Source organism: Entelurus aequoreus, linkage group LG18, assembly GCF_033978785.1.
Source record: "Entelurus aequoreus isolate RoL-2023_Sb linkage group LG18, RoL_Eaeq_v1.1, whole genome shotgun sequence".
NCBI lineage: Eukaryota > Metazoa > Chordata > Actinopteri > Syngnathiformes > Syngnathidae > Entelurus > Entelurus aequoreus.
The window spans coordinates 3,170,972-3,192,359 of NC_084748.1; the positions used below are offsets into that span (position 1 = coordinate 3,170,972).

At 35.5% G+C, this 21,388-nt stretch overlaps 1 protein-coding gene across 1 annotated transcript in view; it reads left to right on the forward strand.

Annotated features, from left to right (window-relative positions):
- The window catches only part of haspin (histone H3 associated protein kinase), a 32,179-nt gene extending 12,707 nt beyond the window's left edge, over positions 1-19,472 (forward strand). The window contains exons 6-16 of the mRNA XM_062025989.1: positions 2,465-2,603; positions 2,671-2,723; positions 8,899-9,084; positions 13,728-13,813; positions 13,932-13,994; positions 15,908-15,999; positions 16,121-16,200; positions 16,328-16,416; positions 16,718-16,860; positions 19,008-19,110; positions 19,186-19,472. Of these exons, the coding sequence (XP_061881973.1) occupies positions 2,465-2,603; positions 2,671-2,723; positions 8,899-9,084; positions 13,728-13,813; positions 13,932-13,994; positions 15,908-15,999; positions 16,121-16,200; positions 16,328-16,416; positions 16,718-16,860; positions 19,008-19,110; positions 19,186-19,387 (1,236 nt within the window). The 3' untranslated portion in view covers positions 19,388-19,472. The remainder of the gene's footprint in view (positions 1-2,464; positions 2,604-2,670; positions 2,724-8,898; positions 9,085-13,727; positions 13,814-13,931; positions 13,995-15,907; positions 16,000-16,120; positions 16,201-16,327; positions 16,417-16,717; positions 16,861-19,007; positions 19,111-19,185) is intronic.
- The last annotated feature ends 1,916 nt before the right edge of the window (positions 19,473-21,388 follow it).

Here is a 21,388-nt window from a genome sequence, read left to right on the forward strand (position 1 = left end):
GTTCCCTCCGGGTACTCCGGCTTCCTCCCACCTCCAAAAGACATGCACCTGGGGATAGGCTGATTGGCAACACTAAAATTGGCCCTAGTGTGTGAATGTGAGTGTGAATGTTGTCTCTCTATCTGCGTTGGCCCTGCGATGAGGTGGCGACTTGTCCAGGGTGTACCCCGCCTTCCGCCCGATTGTAGCTGAGATAGGCTCCAGCGCCCCCCGCGACCCCGAAGGAAATAAGCGGTAGAAAATGGATGGATGGATGGATATTTACACTTAATTGAATGGTTTAAAAGAGGAGAAAACACAAAAAAATGACAATTAAATTTTGAAACATAGTTTATCTTCAATTTCGACTCTTTAAAATTCAAAATTCAACCGAAAAAAAGAAGAGAAAAACTAGCTAATTCGAATCTTTTTGAAAAAATTAAAAAAATAATTTATGGAACATCATTAGTAATTTTTCCTGATTAAGATTAATTTTAGAATTTTGATGACATGTTTTAAATAGGTTAAAATCCAATCTGCACTTTGTTAGAATATATAACAAATTGGACCAAGCTATATTTCTAACAAAGACAAATCATTATTTCTTCTAGATTTTCCAGAACAAAATTTTTTCAAAGAAATTCAAAAGACTTTGAAATAAGATTTAAATTTGATTCTACAGATTTTGTAGATTTGCCAGAATAATTTTTTTGAATTTTAATCATAATAAGTTTGAAGAAATATTTCACAAATATTCTTCGTCGAAAAAACAGAAGCTAAAATGAAGAATTAAATTAAAATCTATTTATTATTCTTTACAATAAAAAATAAATTTACTTGAACATTGATTTAAATTGTCAGGAAAGAAGAGGAAGGAATTTAAAAGGTAAAAAGGTATATGTGTTTAAAAATCCTAAAATCATTTTTAAGGTTGTATTTTTTCTGTAAAATTGTCTTTCTGAAAGTTATAAGAAGTAAAGTAAAAAAAATAATGAATTTATTTAAACAAGTGAAGACCAAGTCTTTAAAATATTTTCTTGGATTTTCAAATTCTATTTGAGTTTTGTCTCTCTTAGAATTAAAAATGTCGAGCAAAGCGAGACCAGCTTGCTAGTAAATAAATAAAATTTAAAAAAATATAGGCAGCTCACTGGTAAGTGCTGCTATTAGAGCTATTTTTAGAACAGGCCAGCGGGCGACTCATCTGGTCCTTACGGGCTACCTGGTGCCCGCGGGCACCACGTTGGTGACCCCTGATCTAGACATTTGAAGTTTAAAAGTAAAATGAAATCAAAAATAATGTTTTACTTATTTTTAATCCTTTTGGATCCCTAAGGAATTTTAGTGGGGTATGTTTTATACTTTCATTGCTCAAAAAATAATAATGCATCAAAAGCAATGTTATGAATTGTTGACCTATTTAAGGCTCCAATTACCTCACATCAAATATAACATGTAACTTTATCTTTTTTGTTTGTTTGAGGAAACTATTGCATATTTCGTGTTTGCCATAAAAACACACAAAATGTTTTCTTTAACAAAAAGGGCATAAAACATAAAAATATTTATATCAACAGATCTGAAGCTGATCCAGAGATTCAAGCGTTAAAAAAAGTACAATATAACACTTTTTTTTCTTTTTTTTTTTCTGGCTGAGACCTTCCCGGGTCCCTGGGACCAAACTTGAAGGGAGCCCTAAAGGGGGAAAAAATCTATACATTGTATTGGTTTTGAAAATGAAACGTATCATACTTTGAATTTTTATTGTGCGGCACTCAGTAGAAAAGGTTTGGACACCCTTGTCCTATACTCTAATTCAGGGGTCCCCAACTTTTTTGCACCAGGGACCGGTTTAATGTAGGAATTACCGACCGACCTTCCACATGTGGCAGATTAATACAGCAAATAAGTGCATGAAAAGTTAAGTTAAAGTTAAAGTATCAATGATTGTCACACACACACACACGCTAGGTGTGGTGAAATTTGTCCTCTGCATTTGACCTATCCCCTTGTTCACCCCCTGGGAGGTGAGGGGAGCAGTGGGCAGCAGCGGTAACACGCCCGGGAATCAATACATATAAACTCACCATAACGCTGAATTAGTGGGAGCCCCTGGCCTTTTCCTTTTGCAAAAAAAGCTCTCCATAGACTTTTGTTTTTTACTCATTTTTGCGAGTAGTACGCTTTTTTTTCGGCTTTAGTATGTGATGGGTTGTAGGTAGGGGTGTAACGGTACACAAACATTTCGGTTCGGTACGTACCTCGGTTTAGAGGTCACGGTTCGGTTCATTTTCGGTACAGTAAGAAAACAACAAAATATACATTTTTGGGTTAAAAATGAAAAATTATTCTGAAAATTTTCAACGTTAAAAATGCAAATCTTTAAAACCCCACTTCCTGTATGGCCATGAACTTTACTTTTACTATTCTTCTTGGGGTTTCTGTCTGAGCTTTCTTGACTAACTCGGTATGTTCTTGTGTGCAGGAGCTTCTCGGGCATACAAATAATTTCTCCACCCCGGTGAGAACATGTCCACTCAACCTCTCGTCGCTGCTGACGGACTTCACGCCGCACACCCTGTATTGGAATCGTCTCAAGTCCGCGCTCTCCGTTCACCGCAAAGGTAGACCCTCCAATGTGCTCGGGTAACTGTGCCCCCAGGCTCGTTTCAAACCGCCCCTCTCTTTCAGTGATGGTCACGCCGAGCAGTCACAAAAGTCCAGTGTCATCAGATATCAGCCAGGTAAGACTTTGGCACAACAGAGCCAATCCACATCCAAACAAGCCTTATCCAGTAGTGCTGCCATCTTGATTTATTTCAATCTTCGACCTAATATCCAAATGACCGTTTTCCTTTTGTTTTACTTGACGAGCTGCATCACAAAAAAACGCGGCCGTTGGCATGCTGGCTGACACTTTCTTTTACAGTGAGTGGGTTGTGCCGCTCTAGTTCTACCCGCTGGCGCTCCACACAACCAGCGAGCTTCTCTGGCTATCATTCATCAGCTCATGCGGGGACTGATCACAATAATGAATTCACTTTTCACAAGTCTTTTTTATTACATGCACGAATGTACTGTCAAGTGAGCGAGCGTGCCAGGGTTTTGACTTGATACAGTATTTTCAATGTTTCTATTTCAGACCTGCCAACATGTAAGTAAGTAAGTAAGTACATTTTATTTATAAAGCGCTTTTCACAGATAAAATCACAAAGCTGACCTGTCTCCGCTCGAGATGGTCTCCTGCTGGCCCCACTATGGACTGGACTCTCACTATTATGTTAGATCCACTATGGACTGGACTCACACTATTATGTTAGATCCACTATGGACTAGACTCTCACTATTATGTTAGATCCACTATGGACTGGACTCTCACTATTATGTTAGATCCACTATGGACTGGACTCTCACTATTATGTTAGATCCACTATGGACTAGACTCTCACTATTATGTTAGATCCACTATGGACTAGACTCTCACTATTATGTTAGATCCACTATGGACTGGACTCTCACTATTATGTTAGATCCACTATGGACTGGACTCACACTATTATGCTAGATCCACTATGGACTGGACTCTCACTATTATGTTAGAATAAACATTGATTGATTGATTGAGATCCACTATGGACTAGACTCTCACTATTATGTTAGATCCACTATGGACTGGACTCTCACAATATTATGCTAGATCCACTATGGACTGGACTCTCACTATTATGTTAGATCCACTATGGTTTGGACTCCCACTATTATGTTGGATCCACTATGGACTAGACTCTCACTATTATGTTAGATCCACTATGGACTGGACTCTCACTATTATGTTAGAATAAACATTGATTGATTGATTGAGATCCACTATGGACTAGACTCTCACTATTATGTTAGATCCACTATGGACTGGACTCTCACAATATTATGCTAGATCCACTATGGACTGGACTCTCACTATTATGTTAGATCCACTATGGTTTGGACTCACACTATTATGTTAGATCCACTATGGACTGGACTCTCACAATATTATGTTAGATCCACTATGGACTGGACTCTCACTATTATGTTAGATCCACTATGGACTGGACTCTCACTATTATGTTAGATCCACTATGGACTAGACTCTCACTATTATGTTAGATCCACTATGGACTGGACTCACAGTATTATGTTAGATCCACTATGGACTGGACTCACACTATTATGCTAGATCCACTATGGACTGGACTCACACTATTATGTTAGATCCACTATGGACTGGACTCACACTATTATGCTAGATCCACTATGGACTGGACTCTCACTATTATGTTAGAATAAACATTGATTGATTGATTGATTGATTGAGATCCACTATGGACTAGACTCTCACTGTTATGTTAGATCCACTATGGACTGGACTCTCACAATATTATGCTAGATCCACTATGGACTGGACTCTCACTATTATGTTAGATCCACTATGGTTTGGACTCACACTATTATGTTAGATCCACTATGGACTGGACTCTCACAATATTATGTTAGATCCACTATGGACTGGACTCTCACAATATTATGCTAGATCCACTATGGACTGGACTCTCACTATTAGGTTAGATCCACTATGGACTGGACTCTCACAATATTATGCTAGATCCACTATAGACTGGACTCTCACTATTATGTTAGATCCACTATGGTTTGGACTCACACTATTATGTTAGATCCACTATGGACTGGACTCTCACAATATTATGTTAGATCCACTATGGACTGAACTCTCACAATATTATGCTAGATCCACTATGGACTGGACTCTCACTATTATGTTAGATCCACTATGGACTGGACTCTCACAATATTATGCTAGATCCACTATGGACTGGACTCTCACTATTATGTTAGATCCACTATGGTTTGGACTCACACTATTATGTCAGATCCACTATGGACTGGACTCTCACAATATTATGCTAGATCCACTATGGACTGGACTCTCACAATATTATGCTAGATCCACTATGGACTGGACTCTCACACTATTACAGTATGTTAGATCCACTATGGACTGGACTCTCACTATTATGTTAGTTCCACTATGGACTGGACTCTAACTATTATGTTAGATCCACTATGGACTGGACTCTCACAATATTATGTTAGGTCCACTATGGACTGGACTCTCACACTATTATGTTAGATCCACTATGGACTGGACTCTCACACTATTATGTTAGATTCACTATGGACTGGACTCTCACAATATTATGCTAGATCTACTATGGACTGGACTCTCACAATATTATGTTAGATCCACTATGGACTGGACTCACACTATTATGTTAGATCCACTATGGACTGGACTCACACTATTATGCTAGATCCACTATGGACTGGACTCTCACTATTATGTTAGAATAAACATTGATTGATTGATTGATTGATTGAGATCCACTATGGACTAGACTCTCACTGTTATGTTAGATCCACTATGGACTGGACTCTCACAATATTATGCTAGATCCACTATGGACTGGACTCTCACTATTATGTTAGATCCACTATGGTTTGGACTCACACTATTATGTTAGATCCACTATGGACTGGACTCTCACAATATTATGTTAGATCCACTATGGACTGGACTCTCACAATATTATGCTAGATCCACTATGGACTGGACTCTCACTATTAGGTTAGATCCACTATGGACTGGACTCTCACAATATTATGCTAGATCCACTATAGACTGGACTCTCACTATTATGTTAGATCCACTATGGTTTGGACTCACACTATTATGTTAGATCCACTATGGACTGGACTCTCACAATATTATGCTAGATCCACTATGGACTGGACTCTCACTATTATGTTAGATCCACTATGGACTGGACTCTCACAATATTATGCTAGATCCACTATGGACTGGACTCTCACTATTATGTTAGATCCACTATGGTTTGGACTCACACTATTATGTTAGATCCACTATGGACTGGACTCTCACAATATTATGCTAGATCCACTATGGACTGGACTCTCACAATATTATGCTAGATCCACTATGGACTGGACTCTCACACTATTACAGTATGTTAGATCCACTATGGACTGGACTCTCACAATATTATGTTAGGTCCACTATGGACTGGACTCTCACACTATTATGTTAGATCCACTATGGACTGGACTCTCACACTATTATGTTAGATTCACTATGGACTGGACTCTCACAATATTATGCTAGATCTACTATGGACTGGACTCTCACAATATTATGTTAGATCCACTATGGACTGGACTCTCACAATATTATGCTAGATCCACTATGGACTGGACTCTCACAATATTATGCTAGATACACTATGGACTGGAATCTCACAATATTATGTTATATCCACTATGGACTGGACTCTCACACTATTATGTTAGATCCACTATGGACTGGACTCTCACACTATTATGTTAGATCCGCTCGACGTCCATTGCACCGGTCGCCCAGGGGTTGAGTTTTTCCTTGCCCTGATGTGGGATCTGAGCCGAGGATGTCGTTGTGGCTTGTGCAGCCCTTTGAGACACTCGTGATTTAGGGCTATATAAGTAGCCCCCCCCCCACTTTTTAAAGAAACCAACAAATACAAATGACAGATAATTCATAACAAGTTTCATTTTTATTTAATCAATAACGAGTAGTTTGAATGGCACTGCATCTTACGTCAATTATTATCAAGTGAGTTATTTTTTAAAACAGATCTAAATTGGATTTTGTAAAAAAAAAAAAAAAAGTAATGTTCAAAAAACTAAACAGATTAAATTTAGCTCTTTTAGCTAATTCTGGCATATTTACTGTGATGCCTTTCCTCATATGTAGATCCAGGGTTGCCCCTTAATTAAATTGAATGTGGTGCGCCGCTATGGCATTTTTATTACCGCCACACTTTGAAAATATTTTTTTTTCTGCTTTTACTTGAAAATAATTGAAAGTAATATAATATATTGTACCCCCCAGAAGAAATCACAAAGTCTGGCGCTATTTTTAAACTAAAATTAACAATCTTATGATCACAAACGGCAAAATTCCAACCGGTCAACATTTTTTGTACTCTGCACGCATCGTGTAAACACTTTCGTCTGGTGAGTCTGCGCTTCCCCGGACACACAACAACACTTTGAGACCGGGCTTTCTGCTCCGCCGCTCCCAGTCTGTGGAACGCTCTCCCTGACCACCTGAGGGCACCACAGACTGTGGATGCTTTTAAAAAAGGCTTAAAAACCCTTCTTTTAAAAAAAAAACCTTTTTTTAGATACATGCGTGCTAGTTCTAGCTATTAGGCTGTTCTAGTTTTTATTTGTATTATCTTTTTATTTTTTTAATACACTGCAGCACTTTGAGGTTGTTTGCTCAATGTGAAGTGCTTTTACAAATAAAATCTATTATTATTATTAGGGATGTCCGATAATGGCTTTTTGCCGATATCCGATATTCCGATATTGTCCAACTCTTTAATTACCGATACCGATATCAACCGATACCGATATCAACCGATATATGCAGTCGTGGAATTAACACATTATTATGCCTAATTTGGACAACCAGGTATGGTGAAGATAAGTCAAATCAAATCAAATCAACTTTATTTATAAAGCACATTTAAAATTTACCACAGGGGTAGCCAAAGTGCTGTACAATGGGCAGGTTAAAAATAATACGAGAACCGAGCAAACACAACACATCACAAACAGAACACGATAAAAAAATAAAAAAATAAAATATAAAAACAGGTTCACAGCAGGTGTATTATGGGGTGCCATTGCAGGATGGGTATCACTCAGTGTTAAAAGCCATGGAATAAAAGTATGTTTTTAAGAGAGATTTAAAAACAGGAAGAAAGGAGGCTTGTCTAACACTAAGAGGTAGGTCGTTCCAGAGCTTGGGAGCAGCAGCGGCGAAAGCTCTGTCACCTCTAAGCTTCAGCCTTGTGTCCGGGACCGTCAGTAGCGGCTGATCGGCTGATCTTAGGGATCGGGTGGGGCAGTAAGGCTGAAGGAGGTCGGAGAGATATGTTGGCGCGAGGTTGTTTAGACATTTAAAAACAAATAAAAGGAGTTTAAAATTGAAGATAAGGTACTTTTTAAAAAAATTAGTAAAATAAGTACAACAATATAAAAACAGTTACATAGAAACTAGTAATGAATGAAAATTACTAAAATTAACTGTTAAAGGTTAGTACTATTAGTGGAGCAGCAGCACGCACAATCATGTGTGCTTACGGACTGTATCCATTGCAGACTGTATTGATATATTTTGATATATAATGTAGGAACCAGAATATTAATAACAGAAAGAAACAACCCTTTTGTGTGAATGAGTGTAAATGGGGGAGGGAGGTTTTTTGGGTTGGTGCACTAGTTGTAAGTGTATCTTGTGTTTTTTATGTTGATTTAATAAAAAAAATAAAAAAACGATACCGATAATAAAAAAAACGATACCGATAATTTCCGATATTACATTTTAACGCATATATCGGCCGATAATATCGGCAGGCCGATATTATCGGACATCTCTAATTATTATTATTACTTCCTCATTCTCCGCCAATCACCTTTCAGGCACAGACGGTGTGTTTGTGATCATGGGAAAACATGAGGTGGACGTTGGAGTATGAATTGATACATATAGCCTATTATTTGTGCTTTATTGACAAGTGATTACATTTCTTCAAGGTTTGCAGTTATATTTTAACCAACTGTTTTTCCTGGACCTCCCATTAAAATGTCTATCAAACGTAAGCATGTGCGTATGAAAAAAGTTGTCCTGGCTGAATTTCCAAGCATTAAAATTGTTATCCTCGCGGTTTTTCCAGATTTGTGCAGCCCTGCTGTCCAGAATGAATGACACGCACACTTCTCGCTTTCTGCTTCCTCCAGCTCATGTCCGACGCAGATCTGTCCGATGCAGAGAAAGTGTACGCAGAGTGCGGCCAGCCGGGCCCCCTGTCTTGGACGGAGTGTATTTCCCCACCACGCATGAAACAGTGTGTCAAGATTGGGGAGGGTACCTTTGGTGAGGTCTTCTCCACCAGCAACGCCTCCGGAGAGGTGGTTGCGCTCAAAGTACGTGTGCACACATCACATTCATATGTGATCGCCAAGGTTGGGCGTCACTTCAGTTATATGTTCGTTAGCTTTTTAATATGTTGGTTCAGGGGTCACCAACCTTTTTGAAACCAAGAGCTACTTCTTGGGTACTGATTAATGCGAAGGGCTACCAGTTTGATACACACTTAAATATATTGCCAGAAATAGCCAATTTGCTCAATTTACCTTTAACTCTGTTATTATTAATAATTAATGATATTTACACTTAATTGAATGGTTTAAAAGAGGAGAAAACACAAAAAAATGACAATTACATTTTGAAACATAGTCTATCTTCAATTTCGACTCTTTAAAATTCAAAATTCAACCAAAACAAAGAAGAGAAAAACTAGCTAATTCGAATCTTTTTGAAAAAATTTAAAAAAATAATTTATGGAACATCATTAGTAATTTTTCCTGATTAAGATTAATTTTAGAAATGTGATGACATGTTTTAAATAGGTTAAAATCCAATCTGCACTTTGTTAGAATATATAACAAATTGGACCAAGCTATATTTGTAACAAAGACAAATCATTATTTTTTCAAAGAAATTAAAAAGGCTTTGAAATAAGATTTAAATTTGATTCTACAGATTTTCTAGATTTGCCAGAATAATTTTTTTTGAATTTTAATCATAATAAGTTTGAAGAAATATTTTACAAATATTCTTCGTCGAAAAAACAGAAGCTAAAATGAAGAATTAAATTAAAATGTATTTATTATTCTTTACAATAAAAAATAAATTTACTTGAACATTGGTTTAAATTGTCAGGAAAGAAGAGGAAGGAATTTAAAAGGTAAAAAGGTATATGTGTTTAAAAATCCTAAAATCATTTTTAAGGTTGTATTTTTTTCTCTAAAATTGTCTTTCTGAAAGTTATAAGAAGCAAAGTAAAAAAAAATGAATTTATTTAAACAAGTGAAGACCAAGTCTTTAAAATATTTTCTTGGATTTTCAAATTCTATTTGAGTTTTGTCTCTCTTAGAATTCAAAATGTCGAGCAAAGCGAGACCAGCTTGCTAGTAAATAAATACAATTTAAAAAATAGAGGCAGCTCACTGGTAAGTGCTGCTATTTGAGCTATTTTTAGAACAGGCCAGCGGGCTACTCATCTGGTCCTTACGGGCTACGTTAGTGACCCCTGTGTTGGTTAGCTTGCTAGCAACATAATTAATAACTTGGTGAAAGCTTTCAGGAAATGTCAAAAATTGGTTATGTATTAAGTCAGGGGTGTCAAACTATGGTTGCCCTCAGAGGGCCGCTTTTAACAATGAGTAATATATGAATACACATGTGTGTGTGTATATATATATGTATATATATATATAATACATTAACAATTTTTTTTTTTACATAAACTGCAAAAAAAATTATTAAAATTTTACTTTAAAAACTGGCAGCTCAGTACCAGAATTTTACAGTAAAAGCAGTTTTTTTTACAGCATATAAAAATATGTAATAAATGGAATGGAATGGAAAAACAATAGCACTGTTTTTAGCGGTAAAATTCAAGCAACAGAGTTACCAGTTTTGTTTTGTTTTTACCGTAAAATCTTTTTGTTTGAATGTTTTTTGTTTTTTATGTTTTAGTGTTTTACTGTACATGGAAAAAAAAAAACAGTACAAAAGTTGATTTTACGGTAAAATAAACTCAGTCGGCGGAATTTAACCGTAAAATCTATTGTCAATTTTACAGTCTACAATTTGATACCGGTAATTTGTTTTGAAATCGTAAGTCAAGCAGATATTTAAGTACAGTATTTATCTTTATTTTAACAAAAAATATTTTGGAAATACATGACAATATAATATTTTGATTTTGAAGTTATGCAATTGCATGCAGTACATGATTTTTAATGTCAAAAGGGAAAGAACAAATATATTTAGTAAGACAAGATTAAGCATTTTATTAACAGATATTATTTCCAGGCTTTCGCGGGCCACATAAAATAACAAGGTGGGCCACATTCGGCCCCCGGGCCTTGAGTTTGACACCAGTGTATTAAGTGATTAGATTTTGTGTTTCATCCGGATGACTTGTAGTCAATGTTGTGAAGGATAAAGATGCATTGTGTTGATTAAAAAACAACCTATTATCATAAGAACATTTAAACTAAATGAAGTGAAATTGGATAAAGTGCTTGTATTTGTGTTATATAACTTGTTTTTAGCGTATTTTTCATTGGGATGAAGTAATACACAAATAAATACATACATCTTAGTATGTACAATAAAGGCATTTACTGTATCCTATTTCTTTAATCGCTCATATAGACTAGAGCAGGGGTCACCAACCTTTTTGAAAGCAAGAGCTACTTCTTGGGTAGTGATTAATGCGAAGGGCTACCAGTTTGATACACACTTAAATAAATTGCCAGAAATAATATCCAATTTGCTCAATTTACCTTTAACTCTGTTATTATTAATAATTAATGATATTTACACTTACTTGAACGGTTTAAAAGAGGAGAAAACACGAAACAAATGACAATTAAATTTTGAAACATAGTTTATCTTCAATTTCGACTCTTTAAAATTCAAAATTCTACCGAAAAAAAGAAGAGAAAAACTAGCTAATTTGAATCTTTTTGAAAAAATTAAAAAAAGAATTTATGGAACATCATTAGTAATTTTTCCTGATTAAGATTAATTTTAGAATTTTGATGACATGTTTTAAATAGCTTAAAATCCAATCTACACTTTGTTAGAATATATAACAAATTGGACCAAGCTATATTTCTAACAAAGACAAATCATTATTTCTTCTAGATCTTCCAGAACAAAATTTTTAAAAGAAATTCAAAAGACTTTGAAATAAGATTTAAATTTGATTCTACAGATTTTCTAGATTTGCCAGAATATTTTTTTTGAATTTTAATCATAATAAGTTTGAAGAAATATTTCACAAATATTCTTCGTCGAAAAAACAGAAGCTAAAATGAAGAATTAAATTAAAATGTATTTATTATTCTTTACAATAAAAAAAATAAATTACTTGAACATTGATTTAAATTGTCAGGAAAGAAGAGGAAGGAATTTAAAAGGTAAAAAGGTATATGTGTTTAAAAATCCTAAAATCATTTTTAAGGTTGTATTTTTTCTGTAAAATTGTCTTTCTGAAAGTTATAAGAAGCAAAGTAAAAAAAATTAATGAATTTATTTAAACAAGTGAAGACCAAGTCTTTAAAATATTTTCTTGGATTTTCAAATTCTATTTGAGTTTTGTCTCTCTTAGAATTAAAAATGTCGGGCAAAGCGAGACCAGCTTGCTAGTAAATAAATACAATTTAAAAAATAGAGGCAGCTCACTGGTAAGTGCTGCTATTTGAGCTATTTTTAGAACAGGCCAGCGGGCTACTCATCTGGTCCTTACGGGCTACCTGGTGCCCGCGGGCACCACGTTGGTGACCCCAGGACTAGAGATAGATCGATTATTGACTGGGCCGATTTTCGACGCCGATTTTTGTCAATTTGACGTACAGCAGATAAAATATATACACATATGATAGCAGTAATTAATAGGGGTGTAAAACATTTTGTTTTAATTTATCACAATTTTTATTTGTAACAATTCTTAATTGATTAGAAAAATATATCAATTTAAAAAAAAAATCTGTCCTGTCCACCCAATCAGGGAAATCATATAGTTGATGTAGATGATCTATATCTGCTGTACACATTTACTTTAGAAAAGAGAAGTGTGGGACATTTATTTTGTTGCCTTATTTGACTTTATTCAGTATTTGAGTAAAATTGTATTTAAAAAAAAAATCAGTTTTCTTTTAAGTAATATTGAAATTGATCAGAGCTGTTTATCTATTTTATGGAGAAATGTAGTTAATCATAGAACTGGCCTTTGTAGTCCGTGCCGACACCGTAGTCGATAATCTTCTTCTTTTTTTCTATCTTCTTGCCATTTCTAATATAAAGTAGTGTAAAGTTCTTACTTATATCTGTCAGTGAACTCACCATGAAAGCACTAAAACATACCGGTGTAGTGAGTTTACATTATTCACCCAAGGAAATTTAGTTATTAGAGAGTTCCGGTCACGGGACACATTTCGGGCGTTGTTGTTGCACTAGTGAGCCACGGATGAGGAAACGCTGCTCCGTTATTGATTGAAGTAAAGTCTGAATGTCATTAAAACAGTTAGCTCCACCTTTTGACACTTCTTCCACTCCCGTCCTCGCACGCTACACCGCTACAACAAAGATGACGCTGTCGAAGTGGAGGCACGTAAATAAGACCTGCCCACAAAACGGCGCATCCTGAAGCGACTATCAGAAAGCGACTTGGAAATGATGTGTAAAACATCATCGATGCAACATTTTGAGCAAAGGACCACCATTACATGTTTTGTAGACCACAAGGAAGTCTTTTACATTTAGAAACAAATAATAATATGATCCCTTTAATGTGCCTTATAATCGGGTGTGCCCTATGGTCCAGAAAATACGGTACTATTCATGTTTAAGTAACTTTTACTGCACATGAATATTGGCCCCAAATATTAGTTATCGGCCTCTTTGACAGCTAATAGTCTGTATCGGTATCGGCCCTGAAATAAACCTATGGATCGATCTCTAATACAGACTGTGGTCCATGTCCTTATAGGTCATTCCAGTGGAGGGCAGTGAGAAGGTGAATGAAGAAGACCAGAAGACATTAGGGGAGATTCTCCATGAGATTATCATCTCCAAGTAATGATTCACTTATTCCCATACAGTCGCTCCACCTTTCACTGTGTGCTTCAATCATTGCTCACACTGCTGGAATACTGAAGTCTATGATCTTACAAACAAACATGCACTGTTGCAGGGAGCTGAGCAGCCTGAAGGACAAACAGCAGAACCAGACCAGCGGCTTCATTGGACTCAAAGAGTAAGTCTGTACACTTGCTGACTGGGGCTGGACAATTATTCCAATTTTGATTTCCATTTCCATTTTGGTTTCTCACGATTATGACTGTCAAAAAAAAAAAAGCTTAATGGGCAGCGGAGCTTGTGACGGTGAAATAGAGGAGGTGCACTGCTCCTCACTGCTCCCCTCACCTCCCAGGGGGTGATCAAGGGTGATGGGTCAAATGCAGAGAATAATTTCGCCACACCTAGTGTGTGTGTGACAATCATTGGTACTTTAACTTTAACTTTAGAAGTTTGGGATGTCACTAGGGTTGCTATTTTTTATTTGACAAAAGCTAGTATGCCTAATCAATAATCACTAAACTCAACAAAAAAGTCATGACAAAACGGAAAAACTAAATGTTATTGTTTTTTATATTTCTATTGTTATTAAAATGTATTGTTATTGCTATTATTATTATTTTAATTATTATCGTCGGAACGACACAGGAAGTCCTTCATACCGACAGCCATCAGACTGTATAATACATATGTTCCTTTTTGACTGTATTTGAATGTATAATAGACTGTATTTATATTATTCACACGTGAATAATGATGTATAATAGACTGTATTTATGTTATTCACATGTGAATAATGCTGTATAATAGACTGTATTTATATTATTCACATGTGAATAATGCTGTATAATAGACTGTATTTATATTATTCACATGCGAATAATGCTGTATAATAGACTGTATTTATATTATTCACATGTGAATAATGCTGTACAATAGACTGTATTTATATTATTCACACGTGAATAATGCTGTACAATAGACTGTATTTATATTATTCACATGTGAATAATGCTGTATAATAGACTGTATTTATATTATTCACACGTGAATAATGCTGTATAATAGACTGTATTTATATTATTCACACGTGAATAATGCTGTATAATAGACTGTATTTATATTATTCACACGTGAATAATGCTGTACAATAGACTGTATTTATATTATTCACATGTGAATAATGCTGTATAATAGACTGTATTTATATTATTCACACATGAATAATGCTGTATAATAGACTGTATTTATATTATTCACACGTGAATAATTCTGTATAATAGACTGTATTTATATTATTCACACGTGAATAATGCTGTATAATAGACTGTGTTTATATTATTCACACGTGAATAATGCTGTATAATAGACTGTATTTATATTATTCACATGTGAATAATGCTGTATAATAGACTGTATTTATGTTATTCACATGTGAATAATGCTGTATAATAGACTGTATTTATATTATTCACATGTGAATAATACTGTATAATAGACTGTATTTATATTATTGACATGTGAATAATGCTGTATAATAGACTGTATTTATATTATTCACACGTGAATAATGCTGTATAATAGACTGTATTTATGTTATTCACATGTGAATAATGCTGTATAATAGACTGTATTTATATTATTCACATGTGAATAATGCTGTATAATAGACTGTATTTATATTATTCACATGTGAATAATGCTGTATAATAGACTGTATTTATATTATTCACATGTGAATAATGCTTTATAATAGACTGTATTTATGTTATTTACTTGTGAATAATGCTGTATAATAGACTGTATTTATATTATTCACATGTAAAAAGTACCTAAGTGTTTGTTTATTGTGAGCGAACTGTGGTGCTGAATTTCCCCCGGGGATCAATAAAGTACTTTCTATTCTATTCTATTTTATTCGTTACTAATTTATACCCCGTTTTTTTAAGTTCAGTTTTGCTGGTACAATAAATACTCATGTTTTCAAATAAGTGAATGATCATGATTACGTAATCAATCAAACTAATTGTATTATTTTTGCCATAATTGTCCAGTTTCTTTTTTTTGACGAGATCTGATTGTACCTTGTAGTCTTCACTGCGTCCGAGGCTGCTACCCTCCAGAGTTCCTCAAGGCTTGGGACACCTTCGATCAGAAAAAGGGCTCTGAGAACGACAGACCCGGTATTTCTTCCCACAAGTACACAATAATATACAGTATATGAATGACTAGTCATCAACCCACATTATAGACTCCTTTTCATGACTAATCAGTATTTCATAGTTTCCCCTTTGCTTTGTGTAGATTTCTTCCAAAAGGACCAGTTATTTATCATCCTGGAGTTTGAGTTTGGCGGCGTGGACCTAGAGAACAGCAACGGAACGGTAGGCACACATCGTAACGTCATCTGTGTGTTGTGTTTTGTGCAGGTTCATTTTGTGCTTCTACGGTGCGAATAACATACTGTCGCTAAAGATTGACTTGAACCTGCCCACGTCTTTTGTCTTTAAGCTGTCGTCGTTGGCCGTGGCAAAGAGTGTCCTTCATCAGGTGACCGCCGCCTTGGCTGTGGCTGAGCAGCAGCTGCACTTTGAACATAGGTACTCATCAATCATCAATCAAAGTTTATTCATATAGCCCTTAATCACAAGTGTCTCAAAGGGCTGCACAAGCCACAACGACACTCCTCTTTAACCCTTCTACCGCAACTTGATTATGGATCCATGTTGGTAACTGTCGTAGTACTTGACCTCCACTAGGGGCAAAGTTGGTAGGATCGTTGGAAAGATTCTTTAAAATATCAATCTACTGCTTCTACATACATTATGTTGTTGGATATGTTATTGAATTTTTTAGGTTCTCTCAATCTGTGCTGTTTTTAATTTTTTTATTTTTATAAAGGGATCTCCACTGGGGCAACGTCTTGGTTAAAACAACAAAAGACAAGACGGGGAACTTCCTCCTGAACGGAACAGCCCACTCTATGGAAACCAGAGGGGTGCTCGTCCGCATCATCGACTACTCTCTCTCCCGACTGGAAATTGGTGAGTTGAAAGCCTCACAAGTTCTCACATCGAATACACAGTTGGATGAGATGACAAAGAATTTTAGCTAGTATAGAGGCTTTGCAGTCACGTGGTTTTATCACGTGACTTTGTGTTACGCCGCCATCTTGCCGGTCAACCGGTCAGCTCGTTCCTACGTGTTCGTACAGTTTGATTTCTGCGCTACATTTTCACCGATTTCATCCGAATTATGGCTGATTTGCTATCCAATGAAGTTGTGCATTTGGATGGAGAGTCCAAGAAACGTTACCGAGAGAAGTTGAACCTTGTTGGCACAACGGATCCGTACCTTTTACCGAGAAGCATGCTAAAATCACCTGAGCATTTTGCAACAGCCGACCTGCATGATCTCTCATATCCAGACATTTATAATTACCTCGTCGATTCACCATCTCCGTACACTGGAAAGGACCTTAAGGCATACAAGAGTCTGGATGCCTACAAGTATTTTACAACAGGTTTTGTGCATGATGGGCTGATATGGCAGATTCCAAACAAGAATCGATTTCTTCTCATGACCAAGGTAAGGAAAAAGCACACACAGAAGAGCCTACTGTCTGTTTACAAACCCGCGTGGCAGTAACAGTGTGATTGTGAAAAAACTACTGAAGTGATTCTAATGAAAACTCACATTGTTAAGCTGCCTTGCTGCTCTTGCTGCCTTTCTAAAAATGCACCCAGCATTTTCAACAATCATATTTGTATCATCCCATATTGTATTATTTCACATTTTGTGAAACAAATCAGGGGTAAATAGTTATATACCTGATATGAAGTGTTCATTGCATATCCTTGTGTAAATCGTAGGTTTCCATCGTTCACGACAAATCGCCGCAATCCATTTATCGCGTTTTTGATGTTTGCCGGGAATCTATAGAAGCTAAGATTTGGTTTATCGCCTCGTCTATTGCTACATCCAACAGCACAGCAGGTTTCAGGTGTTGTTCCTAAAAACGCACCCCTGCCGTAGAATGCACCCCCTGACGCGGATGCGCGCTTACGTCACTCGTTTCGAAAAGTATATATAAACTCAGCTTTAATGACTGAAGTGGCTGAAATTGCCTCTTTTAAATCGCCTCTTTCGGTTCCAAGCTCAAATAGCAGCAGATCTAACAAGAAAGCGTGCGTGAGTCGTTGACGGGCACTGAACTGGTGACCGGAAAGATGGCCGCCAAGCTAATGTCACGTGGCTGATGACGTCAGCTGCAAAGCCTCTATAGATGTTACTTGAACACTGATACAATTTGCACTTAAATAAAGGAGGTGTGAACATCCCAGTCAACAAAGTAAAGACTTTATAAACAAGTTGCGACGAGGTTCACGACACATCACCTGCTGCATGTTTCCTCACATCGTTAACTCTGTCACAGCAGCTGATGGACGCTGTGTTGAGAAAATAAAAGCAACATCAAATAGTTTTCTCCTTGGCTGTATACTTTTAGTGTGGGGGAAAATATTGTCCACACTTGTCTCCATCTAAACACAGCAGTGCGCTCTTGAACGCACAGCGGGAAACGAGGAAAAATTACGTTAAACGAAGCACTTGGCTCCGTTTACTCCGAGGGGAAATCTCCTGAGCAAAGTCCATGTAGTTAGTCCGCCATGATTATCAAGCCAAACAACGCTAGTGCGCATGCGCCTGACTTCCTGTTGCATAAAATGCATTAATAAATGACGGTTTTTCGGTAATTAAAAAATTAGACGTATTACTAACGTGAATTATCATTATACTGTTTATTGTTACATCCCTCATCCATTAACAAGTAAAACGTCAAAGGCGGTCACGGCATGTTCTTGCCGCTGATGTTGGTCAATTTTTTAGGGCATTACGGAAAATGACGAGGGCGGTCGTGGCTTTTGCCGCAGTTGCCGTGGTTAAATTCGAGCCCTGTCTAAACAGTATGTCCACCTCGCTATGACATCACAACATAACCAGAATGCAAAAACTAAACGGCATGAAAGCTCACGTTAAATTGCATGAATTTTATCATTTGAAATTGTTTAACACGAGTATCCAACATTGTAACAAGATTTATAAGTCAGATAAGACAAAAGTCGACATGTTAAGCTCATTTATACAGTTTGTCTTTATCGTTAGCATTGCCTCTCTCTTCCTCTCTCCCCAGATGGTCTCAGAGTATCTTGTGACATTTCAAATGACGAGGAGCTCTTCTTGGGCCAAGGAGATTACCAGTTTGATATCTATCGGTTGATGAGAGAGGAGAACGGGTCGGTGATTGGCCACATCTCCTACAGTCACTTGCAATACGCCACGTCCTGATAACGTGTTTTTGTCCACCACAGTAACGACTGGAACAGCTACGAGCCTCATTCCAACGTGCTGTGGCTCCACTACCTGTGCTCCAAGCTGCTCGCCATGAGGTACCGCAACAAGGGCGGGAGGGGCGCCAAGGAAACAAAAAAAGAGCTGACACATTTCTATAAAAACATCCTGCAGTACAGTTGTGCCACTGAAGCACTTCAAACATGCCCCCTGTTTCAGTAGGAACACTTTTTTAAATGTCTGCTTAGACATGTCAATTATTTCAACTTATTATGTTTAATAACATTAAACGCTCACATTACTTTTGTATTGTTTGTTTGGGTTTATTATTGCTGCTTGAATGACAAAGCCTGCCTCAGAAGCTGAATTCTAAAAATACCAGTATGGATTATACAGTAGGTGTTAAAGGGGAACTGCACTTTTTTGGGGGCAATTTTGCTCATCATTCACAATCCTTATGTAAGACAAGAACACATATGGTTTTCTTTTTTTTATGCATTCTATCTCGTAAATAAACGCTAGCAAGAGTCAGCTATCCATGTAGCCATGGGGATACACTCTATTCCACCTATAAACACACCTCCATCAACGTTTTATTTACACCCTAAGTATATATGTAATATAGTAACATTTATAATAACATGTAATATATACATGATGTAAGTATATATGTAATATAGTAACATTCATAACATGTAATATATACATGATGTAAGTATATATGTCATGTAGTAACATTCATAACATGTAATATATACATGATGTAAGTATATATGTCATATAGTAACATTCATAATAACATGTAATATATACATGATGTAAGTATATATGTCATGTAGTAACATTCATAATAACATGTAATATATACATGATGTAAGTATATATGTCATGTAGTAACATTCATAACATGTAATATATACATTATGTAAGTATATACAGTATGTCATATAGTAACATTCATAATAACATGTAATATATACATGATGTAAGTATATATGTCATGTAGTAACATTCATAATAACATGTAATATATACATGATGTAAGTATATATGTCATGTAGTAACATTCATAACATGTAATATATACATTATGTAAGTATATACAGTATGTCATATAGTAACATTCATAATAACATGTAATATATACATGATGTAAGTATATATGTCATGTAGTAACATTCATAATAACATGTAATATATACATGATGTAAGTATATATGTCATGTAGTAACATTCATAATAACATGTAATATATACATGATGTAAGTATATATGTCATGTAGTAACATTCATAATAACATGTAATATATACATGATGTAAGTATATATGTCATGTAGTAACATTCATAATAACATGTAATGTATACATGCTGTAAGTATATATGTCATGTAGTAACATTCATAATAACATGTAATGTATACATGATGTAAGTATATATGTCATGTAGTAACATTCATAATAATATGTACATGATGTTAGTATATATGTCATGTAGTAACATTCATAATAACATGTAATATATACATGATGTAAGTATATATGTCATGTAGTAACATTCATAATAACATGTAATATATACATGATGTAAGTATATATGTCATGTAGTAACATTCATAATAACATGTAATATATACATGATGTAAGTATATATGTCATGTAGTAACATTCATAATAACATGTAATATATACATGCTGTAAGTATATATGTCATGTAGTAACATTCATAATAACATGTAATGTATACATGATGTAAGTATATATGTCATGTAGTAACATTCATAATAATATGTACATGATGTTAGTATATATGTCATGTAGTAACATTCATAATAACATGTAATATATACATGATGTAAGTATATATGTCATGTAGTAACATTCATAATAACATGTAATATATACATGATGTAAGTATATATGTCATGTAGTAACATTCATAATAACATGTAATGTGTACTTGATGTAAGTATATATGTCATGTAGTAACATTCATAACATGTAATATATACATGATGTAAGTATATGTCATATAGTAACATTCATAATAACATGTAATATATACATGATGTAAGTATATATGTCATATAGTAACATGAACATAAGAAAATAATCACTTACTGTACAATGTCTGCTCTCACTAGGATGTTTATATCTTCCCGTTCTGATGAAGAATTAATCATAAACCTCACGCAGGATTAAAAAAAAAACAAAAAAAACTATCG